The sequence below is a fragment of the Anabrus simplex genome, chromosome 1 (assembly GCF_040414725.1).
Source record: "Anabrus simplex isolate iqAnaSimp1 chromosome 1, ASM4041472v1, whole genome shotgun sequence".
NCBI classification, from domain to species: Eukaryota; Metazoa; Arthropoda; class Insecta; order Orthoptera; family Tettigoniidae; genus Anabrus; species Anabrus simplex.
The window spans coordinates 588,876,418-588,889,933 of NC_090265.1; the positions used below are offsets into that span (position 1 = coordinate 588,876,418).

General features: G+C 38.5%; 1 protein-coding gene and 1 pseudogene across 1 annotated transcript in view; one reads left to right on the forward strand and one right to left on the reverse strand.

Annotated features, from left to right (window-relative positions):
- Window positions 1–13,516, reverse strand: part of LOC136870567 (methanethiol oxidase) — a 127,172-nt gene that overhangs the window by 27,053 nt on the left and 86,603 nt on the right. Inside the window, exon 6 of the mRNA XM_067144926.2 lies at window positions 4,503–4,668. Coding sequence (XP_067001027.2) covers window positions 4,503–4,668 — 166 coding nt within the window. The remainder of the gene's footprint in view (window positions 1–4,502; window positions 4,669–13,516) is intronic.
- LOC136858126 (piggyBac transposable element-derived protein 4-like) lies at window positions 12,181–12,931 on the forward strand (annotated as a pseudogene).

Here is a 13,516-nt window from a genome sequence, read left to right on the forward strand (position 1 = left end):
ATTTTCTGGAATGGGAAAAATGAAGGTGAACATCGAATTCATGGTGTTGGATTTTGCGGTGAAAACTTAACTGGTAGACATGCTTAGACCCTGCAAGTGATAAAAATCATTGTTATCCGTATTGAAGATACTGAATGTAGGATGTTAAAAGGTTTGTTTTTTTCCACCTATTCAATACATATAAATTTTATAATTTAGGAATTTATTGTAGATTCAACTTGAGACATGTTTTGCCCTTCATTGAGGGCATCATCAGTCAAAATATCACCTCAAGGTAAAAAATCAGGTAACTGGTTAGTAGTAGACATGTACAAATTAATACATATTATTAACAACATACAAAAATTAAGTATGGGAAATAGTTGCACAAAAGTGATGGTTGAACATGTAGGTTTATAGATGAAAGGTCAGCACCAATGCCTAAAATTAACATAGTAGAGTTCTGCAGTGGTGCTCTGGAGAAACAGTTGACGCAATCATATGATAATAAAAAGTTAAAAATATTTACATTATAACAATTAAGGGAGAAAAGGTGTAGTGTTTGGCGTCAATGTTTTTAACCTACAATTGATGTCAAAGGTTGGTAACTATACAGTATTTACATTGTTCTATTGAACAGTTGAGAAAAAGTTTTAAAAAATATTTACCTTTAACATTCAGCGTAAATGTTTGTAAATAAAAACTAATGTCAATGGTTGGTAACTATATAGTGATTACATTATCTAATTGAATAGTTGAGAATTTACAATTAAATACATATTTGCACAAGAGCAGTTGGTGCGCAAGGATAAAATATTTTTAGTACCAAGTGCGTCCTGATGTTTTAGAGGTTGGAAGAAGGAAATAGCATTGACATTTCAGAAATATGTAGAGCAGTTTATTTTAGTTAAAAATCACCGGGGGTAGGGAAAATTTCATAGCCGTATGAGGTTTTTTAGGCATCAAACTGAAAGTTTTCCAGTTGCAGCGCCGAGATCGGGATGGAGACTGGTCAGTGTGGCTGGAGATTCATGGGTAATCCGTGCGTTTGAACGGCAACAATGGTGACAGTTAATAGTGGGTAATTGCTAATTAGGAAAAATGTTGCGGGTTGAGACTTCCGCTTAATCTTTTAGTTGACTTCTGTAGCATCGGTTGTGATGTGAAGACATCGGTGTGAAATGCCGGTGAGACAAAATGATATTGTTCCGTGGAATAAAGTAAGGCGGACTACGGGATGAAGTTGTTGTTCTTTACTGGTCTGGTGAGATAGAATAGAGTTGCTTGTGTTGTGGACTGCTGCGGAGAAATTAGAAAGTATACGGCAACTGCAGAGTCAGAGCGTTAAAGCTGGGGTGAGGCATCTTCTTATTCTGACTGCGAAGAGGAGCCGTAGTGGCACGCCATATTTGTGCCGATGTGCGCTGGGTTCCGGCGAGTTGTTGAAAGTTGTATTGTATGAAGTGGAAGCTATCTGTAATTGAGATGTTAATAGTATTAGTTGGTGTGTAAGAAAGGTTTATGGTAAGTAATGAAGAGTGAATGTTATGTTACGTACCTGTTGTGTCGCTGAGAGGTAATTGTTGATGAGAATTGGTGGACTATGAATGAGGCTTAGTCGGTAATACGCACATACGGTTAGCAATGGCGGCGGGAGGAGTGGAGAGCTGCTCTACATATTTCTGAAATGTCAATGCTATTTCCTTCTTCCAACCTCTAAAACATCAGGACGCACTTGGTACTAAAAATATTTTATCCTTGCGCACCAACTGCTCTTGTGCAAATATGTATTCAATTGTAAATTCTCAACTATTCAATTAGATAATGTAATCACTATATAGTTACCAACCATTGACATTAGTTTTTATTTACAAACATTTACGCTGAATGTTAAATGTAAATATTTTTTAAAACTTTTTCTCAACTGTTCAATAGAACAATGTAAATACTGTATAGTTACCAACCTTTGACATCAATTGTAGGTTAAAAACATTGACGCCAAACACTACACCTTTTCTCCCTTAATTGTTATAATGTAAATATTTTTAACTTTTTATTATCATATGATTGCGTCAACTGTTTCTCCAGAGCACCACTGCAGAACTCTACTATGTTAATTTTAGGCATTGGTGCTGACCTTTCATCTATAAACCTACATGTTCAACCATCACTTTTGTGCAACTATTTCCCATACTTAATTTTTGTATGTTGTTAATAATATGTATTAATTTGTACATGTCTACTACTAACCAGTTACCTGATTTTTTACCTTGAGGTGATATTTTGACTGATGATGCCCTCAATGAAGGGCGAAACATGTCTCAAGTTGAATCTACAATAAATTCCTAAATTATAAAATTTATATGTATTGAATAGGTGGAAAAAAACAAACCTTTTAACATCCTACATGCTTAGACCCTCCGCATACCACTCTCTGTAGATAAATTCATCACACTCATCTCTGCTTTAGACAGCTCTGAAAATTCTAAGAATCAATTTTACCATCAACTGAATACAATACTTTTCAAAGTGCCCACCATAGATAAATTATTACTTGGTGACTTAAATGCTAGAGTGGGTCGAGATAATCAACTATGGGGTAAAATCATGGGCAGTCAAGGCATACAAAATTGTTACTTCTTTTTTGGCCTCTGTGCTGAGCATGAACTCTTCATCACCAACACACAATTCTGTTTACCAACCAGATACAAGACTACATGGATGCACTCACATTCAAAACACTGTCATCTCATTGATTATGTCATAACTCAACAATGCGACAAGAAAGATGTCCTCATCACAAAGACAGCTAGAAACATCAACGACTGTTGGATGGATCATAGACTTCTTATCAGCCGGCTCAGAATTTTGGTGCACCAGAAACCATATATTCATTTCACAAACCCTTCAAGGAAGAAGTTTAATACCTCCAAACTTCAAAATGAAACTATTGATAAATACCAAAGATGTAGAGTTGGAATTGGCCACTCTTCAAACTATTATTAAAGATTCAGCTGAAAAAACATTTGTCTATGAGAAAAGGAAGAGAAATGACTGGTTTGATGATAATAATGAAAACATTCTGAAACTAATCAGTAAAAAAAGGGAAGCATACTTATCCCTTACACAAGACCCTTCCTCTGAACTGAAGAAAGCACATTTCCAAGAGCTTAAGATGAAATGTCATGCTGATGTAAGATACCAGAGACCTTCAGAATTTCTACGACAACCTAAAGGAACTTTTTGGGCCCTCTCGCTCTTCAGCAGATGCACTGAGAGCCGTTGACGAAAGCACCATCCTTCCAGACAGTCAAGACTTATTAAGACGTTGGTAAATGGCCTTGTAAGGGGTCTTGAAAGTTGGGATACCAGTTACGATGGAATAGGAGTGGGCATCTCGGACACATTCTGAGTCATGGTTCTCCTTGCGCTCAGATGGCTAGGATTATACAGTCAACCGGTCATCCCTAATCTGTTGGAGGAGAGATTCTCATTGGAACTATATGTAAGTAAGGTAACACCCTGCTTCACAGAATTTTTACCAAGCACACTCAGAAAGTTTTAAGCAGGAGTAACAGAGTTCCACCTTCACTTCAAAGGCAAGGGACTCCTTGAGAAAAAAAACCTGGTGAACAAAATGAAAATTGATAGGGAGCTATCCATATTAATGAGCCCCGTGGAAGAAAGAAAGACAGAAAGTAGAACTGGTTGAGTCAGCAAAGAGGATACATCTGGATGTGTTAGGAGTTAGTGATATTCATGTAAGGGGAGATAATAATGAAGAGACAGGAGATAAGTATTCTTAACAGATGTTAAAAAGGGGAAGGGTTGAGTGTAGGGTAGGACTGTTCATCAGGAATACTGTTAGGTACATAAATGAGCGAACGATAGAAGTAAATGTAGCAGCTGGAGGAATTAGGACAAGAATTTTCTGAGTCTACTCACCATGTGAGGGTGCATAAGAGAATAAAACTGACAAGTTTTATGAAGCACTGAGTGACAACATAGTTAGGGTCACCAGCAAGGATAGGATAGTGCTACAGGGCGATTTTGATGTGAGAGTTGGCAATAGAACAGATATGACAAGTTATTGGGTAAATGTGGGAAAGATATGGATGCTAAAAAGAAGGGGAAGTGTTTACTATCCTCTGTGCTAATATGGGATTAACAGTTAAAAAAAAAAAAAAAACATTCTTCAAGCCCAAGGCAATTCACTGCTACATATGGGAGGGTAGAAGCACCAGATTCATAACAGGCTATATCATAACTGACTTTGAATTCCAGAAATCAGCTGGGATGTGCAGGTATTCCAGGGATATTTTGGATGATACAGACCTGCAGTGAACTAAGTATCTCTAAGCCTAGGATAGTGAAAGAGAAATCTGTCTGCAGACAGAAAACTCCAGATCTTTGGATAAACATGATTTGAATGGACAAGTTCATTGGATTGAATGTTTATGTATAGTTTAATTTAGTGATATCTTAAACTATTATTGTATCATTCTACAGGAAGAAGTACTTACCGGAAGATTGTGGAACTCAGCGCACATCCCACAAACCCTTGCGGTTGCTTTGGATCGTGCAAGAAGCGAATTTCAAGAGGTGCTATTCCCTGGTCCTCAAGGTTTATGGTTTGGAGTAATTTCCTGTCAGACCAGGAGTAGAAATTCAGGGATCTACCATAGATATCTGAAATAGGAGATGAGGGAAATAAATGACCTAAACGTGGGAAAAAAAAAAAAAGAAAAAAAAGAAAGGGTACACCTTATGTTACTATCAGCAGGATGTTCATTCCATATTAGGAGTTAGATGTTACAGATGGCAAGATAGTTCCAAAGTAATTATAGCAAAAGTCAAAAGTCATCTCCATACAGGCCATGAAGGCCCTTGGAGGGGTGGAAGGTAAAGGCTTCCACTATATGTAACCTCGGCACTTGAAGGGGTAGAGTGGTTAGCTCTACGCCCGGCCGCCTTTGCCCCCCTGGAATCAACCTGGTACTCATTTTTGGTGTAGGCTGAGTGAACCTCAGGGCCATATGCACCTCTGGAAGTGGAAATCTCATTTCTTAAATTTTTACGACTTCCTGACGGGGATTCAAATCCACGTACTTCCGGGCGAACCGAGCACACCTTTACCACCTTGGCCAGGCAGCCCCTAATTATATAGCACCTTCAACTTTCAAAATCCTCCTTTGCTATAGCTTTTATTTTTATCCATATAATTTATACTACAAAATAAATGTAGTGAGAATACAAGAATTAATTCATTTTAGAAGCTTGCAACTACCTGGTCAACAGACTAGTGTACTAACTGTTCTTAATTCATGTACAGATTTAGCAACACCATCACATAAAGCCCATTTGAATTCATGAAGCAATCTGATTGGCTAATTTGAGCAGCTGATCAAATGGCAACAGTGCAAGATTTCAAATTATTTCTTTAAAATTATTTATCAGCATGACAAACCCTCTAACACTCATGTACCTGGTTCATGTCGTTTCCAACTACCCTGTTTAGAAAATACATTGGGAATATGAGAAAGAAGTTATATTGATTGTCTGAAGATTGATTGAAGATTTGTTAAGGAGGAAGCCATACTTTTAGGAGAGATCAATAATAGTATCTTCAGAGCAAAAGTTTGGTAGCATCTAAAACCAAAAAGTATTACAGTATGCATTACAACAACACAGAAATACTTCCTCACCTGCTGTCTATGCTTCCCTAGCAACAAGGTACTATATGTCTCCAAATCCAAGATGACCCCCCAACTTCTCCTTCAAAAAAATTAAATCAGGCTTAAAAAGTGCTTTGTGAAATGATAATTTTATTTATAACAAATTTCAAATTTAATTTGAGAAATAAAATTAACACAGATAAGTACCATGTAAATCCTACCTACTTCCCTAATCATTTTCATTAGAAGTATCTGATACTGACTTGTACAGTACGCATTTTTAGACTACCTTTTGTCTTCATGTCAGTGCCGAACATTGTTTATTTATGAAGTATTTTCTTGTGGCTACACAATTATTCTTTATTTCTGCATTTTTAATAACCATTAATTATAAATTGGCATCATAACATCAAAGAGTACCTGTTGGAAATTTGCCAGCAATTCTGTTTCCACGCGTCTCTACAATATGATGATCCATCATGGAAGTATTCCTGTTGTTTATAAAAGTCTTATTAAGCATCAGGTACAACAACGGCTCCGCTAGATGTTTGTTTTAATTTGCCGGCTTTGGCCGGTTCAGCGGCTCACAATGTACTGTATAGTATAATAAAGACACATACGTCGAAGCTTAATGAGTTTTGTACGCCGTGATATGGCTATTCTGCCCTTGTGCTCATCGCGCACATAGCCCACAATTTCATCTTCGACTTCAGTAAAGCATCCTTGTTGCTGGCCACTGAATGCAATTTTTGTACAGTATGCATTTTTAAGCTATCTTTGAAATCACGCTAACACCGAACATTGGCTTTAGTTATGCCGTATTTTCTTGCGGCTACACAATTATTCTTCATTTACGTGTGTTTAATTACCATTAACTTAAAATTGGCATCATAATATTGATGACAATCCGTTGAAAATCTGCTGGCAATACCTGATCCATGTGTCTACGATGATTCATCGCAGAAATATTTCTGCTGTCTATAAAACGGTTACTTTTACTAAGCGTCAGGTACAGCAGATGCGTTATATCTCTATCACTGAGTAACCGTGGCCTTTCTAAGAATTCTAAGGGTTGCATCCTTGCTATTTCAATTTGGCTCAGAAGTACAGTACTGTCCATTAAGTTCAACCTTGCAATTAGCTCAAGAAAGTAGGCCTAATGTTTTGATGCCATTCTGCAGATTTGAGAAAAGTTTTTATAGAGGCTAGTAGAATGTCATTCTGTCTTCACTCATTGAAGGTAGAGCTTTTTGCACACAAGTTGGGGAGGCAGAGGGGATGGTGGTGATGAAGGGAAGCAGCATGGTTACCGTGGTAGTTGCCAGCGATGACTGTTACCTTGCGAATCCAAGTTCACCCGTGATTTTTCATATGAAATTCGCAGAAAAAAAGTCATCTTGGATTTGGAGAAATACAGTATTTATTGTATAGAATAGTTTGATATATTGTGAATTCAGTGTAGTGTTGATTTCAGCAATTATGGTTTTCACAGCAGAGGAAGAATTGTTTATCTCGGAACATTATTTCAGGTCATACAGAATGGGGCATCAGAATGGGCCAAGTTTGCTAGTTGTTAAAGAGCAATCTGAGGAGCAATTTTATAAGGAGGCACCAAATAACAAAAGAATGTTAGCTGTCATTGACAATTTCCATCTAGCTGTCATTGACAATTTCCATCATACAGTACAGGATCAGTCTTATATCAACGCAAGGAGACAACAGGTCCTCAAAAACAGTCACCACAAACAAGAATCATGGACGATTTCTCCAGCAGGCGTTACATGTCTGGTCATGGCATACTGGGTCCTTATTTCATCAACGATGCTGCACAGAATCCAAATTTGGTGGACCAGGTCATCTACAGAGACCTCATTATTATCCCATTCATGTGAGATTGCACCATTTTTATTGCACCAGAAACTTATGCCTCCAACGACAATTGATGCAGCAAGATGGAGCTACAACCCAAACTGTGGGGGAGTTCTTTACCCTTCTGCAATGACACATTGGAGATTTGTTAAGGAGGAGGCCATACTTTTCAGTGGTGACTCAGTTAACATAATTTTAAAGCTTTTCAGTCTGTCGAACACTAAATATAACAATGCACATTATTTTAATTTTTCCAGATACATATAGTGTTTTAGGTGTTATTCTTAGTGTTGCATCACTTTGGAGATTCCCACTTTCTCATGGGACTCCATTTACACAGCCTTTCTGCTCCCTGGATCTTGTAAGTCCCATATTCCTACAGATAGAAGCATGCTAAAAGAATCAGTTTTCAAGACGTATAACCCACCTACAAATATTCCTAAATTACTCGAGAAGATAGTCACTTTTTGCATTCTTACAGCAACATTTGTTTATCAACATGTTCAATATTATTCAGAAATATTATGAACAATATGTGGCACATGATAGTTCACATCTTGAACACACAGTATCCCAGTGCAATTACTGGTAAATAATATTTCAGTGTCACTTGTTTTGCTGTATACAGTACAAAAGGAACAATAAATATAGTAGAAGTGATGCATTTTAAATATAGCACTTGTTCAAGTAAATGGATAAAACAGCATAGTTTGAAATTCAAATTGGACTGATGGAAATTAATTGGATGGTCATAATTAAACTTTTCCTACATAACTCACGCTAGACAGGAACCGGGTTATAGTACAGGTACCACACAAGGAAGGAATAATGTCCAAAGTATGCGCAGGGTTAACCGAATCCATCAATACCATGATTACCCACCAGGTATTGATAGCCACAGAGACAAATAAACAGTGCAAACAGCAAACAATCAACATGTGTTTAGACAAGAAGAATATGGTGTTATTGGAGAATATTGCTGATCAAAATAACAACACAGTGTCTACACTTCGAGAATATCGCTGGATGAAAGGGCTGCGGAGGGTCCCTCTTTCTACACCTGAATTTCGGAACATGATGAAATAGTTAGAAACTGGAGAGTTGGGTGTGGCTCTAGGAAGAGGCCAGTGATGGGTTGCACCAGAGCAAGCTGAAGAAATTTCTGTTGCTGTAGAAGACAACGCTGTGTGACAAACCCCGCTCATCAAGCAGTGCGTGAGCTGTGTCATGGCAGCTGAACATTCCATGGTCCACTATTCGGAAGCTACTTCGAACCATTCTGAAATGGTATCCATACCAGATTCTAATGCATGGCAGCTGACAAAACAGGATGCAGAGCAACATGTTCACTTTGCTCTTTGTTCCCTTGCAGGGGTTGAAATGGATGAGACCTGGGCTTAGACTATTTTAAGGAGTGATGAAGCACATTTTATGCTTACAGATGTGGTGAATACACAGAACTGCCAAGTGTGGAGATTATCACCTCCAATCCTTGTGTATGAAATGCCTCAGCATAGTGAACATGTGACTGTGTGGTGTGGTTTCACATCCATTTTCATCATTAGTCCATTGTTCTTCGAAGAGGATGGCACTCAAGGTCCAAGGATGTGCACTGAGACTGGTCAATGTTTCTGCAATGTGCTTCGCCAACATGCGATGCTTGGCCGAAAGGAGAGAGGTAGGTGGTGGTGATTACTGTTTTAAGATGAAGTACAACTGGGCAACCATCCTCTATATATAATTAATTGGAGAGAAGAAATGGTGGTCCGGCACTTAGAAAATGAAGATATCAGCCAAAGAAAGACAAGGGCCACAACGGACGTGAAAATGAAAGGCCTTGCAACCTAATAGCGTCAGGGTGGGAAAAGAACAAGAGTTGACTAAGGGAGATCGGATAGGATAGATAAAAGTGAGAAGCCTGGCACAAGTAAGTGGAATCAATGTCATGACTCAGCTAAGGGCCCCGTGGTCGCTCAACCCAAGCTCCCAAGTTAAGATCCCCACGGAACCTCTTAGTCGCCTCTTATGATAGACAGGGGATACTGTGTGTGTTATTCTACTGCCTTCACACACAGGGTACTATAGGAGAGAGATGCATTGGACATTACTGTTTTTATGCACAATGGGACTCTGCTACAAATCACTCATCCATATCAAGAGCATCTCTGTAACACATTTGGTGAGGACTGAATTCCTAGCTGATTGTTTCCACATGCTTGGTCACCCTGACCATCCGACCTGAATGCTTGCGATTTCTGGTTGTGGAGCAATCTGTAATGACAGGGTGTATCAGGGGAATATTTACACATGTGCTGATCTGAAGAGAAGCATATCAAGAGAGGTAGCAGGCATATCTATAAAGATGCTTCATATAGCATGCTCTCCTATGCTCGATATTGTGATTTGAGAGAGGACGTGAGAGAATTAAAAGAAAACTTGGTGAACTAAACGAGAAGAATGAACAATTTGGAACGAGAGTGTGGAGAAATTAAGGATAATGAAAGGATAGCATGAAAGAGATAAGAAAAAGGATCAATAATGATCCAAGTCAAAGATATCAAAATCGTTGAGAAATGAGATAGCAATTTCAATTCTGAAGTGACAACGTGTGTAATGATAGAGAAAGGAAACTATTCTACTATTTAGAAAGTGACTGAATGGAGAATTCAAGACTGGATATGGAAATAAGGAGGATGATTCAATTTGAGAGTGTTTTCTGTTGGTTAAGAAGGAATTTTGTATATGGGGGAAGTAAAAATAAACACTAAAGAAATAGTGTGCAAATAATATTATGTCATAGTCAGTTAAGATCTGGCTAGAACAAAGAAGGATGATATTCAAATACAGGTCGCAGAAATTATATTTCTGAAAAGTGTGCCATACTAGACAAAGGGGAGTTACTGAGAAGTTAAGACATATGGAAAGAATCAAAGGTGAAAAGGCTAAATAAAACAGAAATATAGTTTCAGTTCATTTTGATATATTAAATGGATGAGTAAAGAAAGAATCCCAAAACTGTAATTACAAATGTAAGAAAAGGAGAGACTGAAAAGAAGCAGATTACAATGGATGGACCTGGTTAAGAAGAAATAGGACCAGAACTGGACAAAGGTGAAAGATGAGGTATAGTGAAAGGATAAGAGTAAAGTGGCAGGGAAACATTTCAGGTCCTAGCCGGCTGTATCTGGATAAGGAAAAAAAATAAAATAAAAATATTGCGATGATGATTGTCTTTGAGTATTAATTCATAAACTTGCTTCATATAGGTCTCTCTGTCTTTCAGGTCTCTACTAACTCTACAATCTCATCTAATTATTGTAGCACTAAGCAAATGGTTAAGCCGTTTGGGTTACAAAGCTGTCAGCTTGCATTGAAGATGTACTGGGTTTGAAACCCATTGTCAAGAGCCCTGAAGACTGTTTTCCATGGTTTACCATTTACTCACCAGTCAAATGCTGGGGCTGTACCTTAACCTGTCAGTGTGGAGTGCTGAGTACTGCTCGTCGTGCAGTGAACGTCACGTGCAGTGGAGTGACGAGCACTGCTCGCACGGTACACACGTGTACTGTACTGCGATCTAGTGGTTACGATTGAAGCAGTTTGTATTAACTCATTTCTCCTTGAAGCAAAAGGTGTAGGCTTTCGAACGATATACCTTGATCCCTATTTCAATAGTGTTTTGTCACTGATATTCGAGTGATATTCCAAGGAATGTTTATCTCTGCCACCAGGGGCAAGCACTGTTTTTGTCATCTATCTGGCAACTACTATGCACACTTCTTGCATTATACTTTCATTTCCTCTTGGGGAAGAACTTGACTGTCAACAGAATAATAAATGTTATCTATTCAGGGCTCTCTTGAGACTGTCTTTTGCCGTCCTTTTTCCTTATCACACGCTGTCTTGCATTCCGTCGGTCGTAAGTGGAGATGGCTTCTACAAGCAAGTGCGGGTTATCGAGCGTGGAAATAGAGGATGTTTTGGAACAGTTGAATGGTTCTGACAAAAGTTTGTTAGATTCAGATAGTGATTTGAGTGATGTGGATGATATCTCTACGCAAAGTCTTCGGTTCGGAATCTGAAATGAGTGACAGCATGCAGATTGACAATGTACATGTCAGCTCTAATACATTTCAATGGGAAAACATGTCTAATTATGTGGGTCAAATAGAACAGTTTATAGAGAACCCAGGACTTCAGAATGAAGCAGTTGGGGAATGTGATGGTGTGAAAGTTTTTAAGATAATCTTTTCGGACGAGTTAGCGAATTAGTAATTTTATGCATTTCAACAATGAGGTGGTTGATACATATCAGGGACCCTCCAAATTTTTCAACCTTTATCTGATTATGTGCTACCTAAAAAATAAGTTCCAGACTTTGTACATACCAGAACAGAACATCACAGTTGATGAGTCACTAATCCTATGGCAGGGTAGGTTGTCTTTTGGGCAAAATATACCTCTAGAATCCACAAAATTTGGCATAAAATTGTATGAATTATGTGAGTCAAGTTCAGGCTATCTTTGATAATTTATAATATACACAGACAAAGATACCGTGTTGGAAACAACACACACATCAACAGACACAGCAAAAACTTATGCTATTGCTTTATCGCTTGTTGAGCCACTTCTCAACAAAGGGTACACGTTGTGGATGGACCATTTTTATAATTCACCTGCTTTGGCTCATAAGTTAAAATCAATGAAAATTGACTGCGTAGGAACTTTGCGTCTCAACAGAAAGGATGTCCTGAAAGATGTGATCAGCGCAAAACTAAAGAAGGGGGAAATTATAGCTCGGCATTCTGACTAGGTTTCCGTCCTAAAGTGGCGTGATAAGAAAGATGTCACAATTAATTCTACATTCCATGAGGCAGAAACTGTCACAAAGAAAACAAAGTGTGGTAAGGAAAAAGTAAAGCCTGTTTCTATTGCCGACTATAATGATCACATGGGGGGGGGAGTCGATCTGAAAGATCAGCTACTTTATGGCTATCTTTTAGAAAGGAAGAAGATGACCAAGTGGTACAGGAGGTTATTCAGGAGGTTAATGAATGTTGCAAGTCTAAACGCAATGATCATTTGCTGCAGAAATTCACCCAAAACTAGAATAGATCATTTGAAATTTAGGGTGTATGTCGTCCAGGCACTGCTTGTGGAACATTCAGGTTCATTTGAAAGAAAAGTGTCTGGACGTCATTCTTCAGACAAAAATGTGCCCATCTCACTGAAAGGCATTTCTCTGAATCCCACCAGCAGAGGGAAAGGGTAGGCCAACCAAACGATGTGTCGTGTGCTACAAACATAAAATTCAGAGAGAGACAGTGTTTTGGTGTCCAGACTGCGAAGCGGGTCTCTGCGTTGTGGGATGCTTCAAGATGTTCCACACCAAACTCAACAATTAAGGAAAGATAGCACTATATTTTCCAAATGAGTGGAGTTTTGTAAACATTTATGTGAAAATTTTATTGAAATCCGTACAGTAGTACCCAAAGTTGTGTTGTTTTGAATAAAGCCTTGCACGAATATGACAAAGTTTAAACACCACGCTCAGAACTCATCCCTCAGCACAAAGGCAATTGGGCATTTAAATACACTGTGCTGAGGGGTTAATTAAGGCCACAGTCACTTCTTTCCCATTTCTAGCCGTTTCCTATCCTATCACTGCCATAAGACCTATCTGTGTTGGTGTGACATAAAGCAAATTGTAAAATATATACAGTGAGTGACCAGAAGTCACAGGAAGGGGTGTCCCATTAAAAAAATGTGCCATGTATGACCCCTGAGCCACTCCTAGCAGTGGCATAGCTGAGCAGTCTGTCACAGACACCAGTGTCGTGAAGATGGCAACACGTCGCGAGTTAACCTGAATCCGCCCAGCGTGCCATATATGGCACGGCAAACTACACAGTCTTCTTGGACTCTTATTATTGAAACCGCGCGCACCGTATCCAACGCTAAAAGCTACAAATTTATTCTCAAAAAATTCA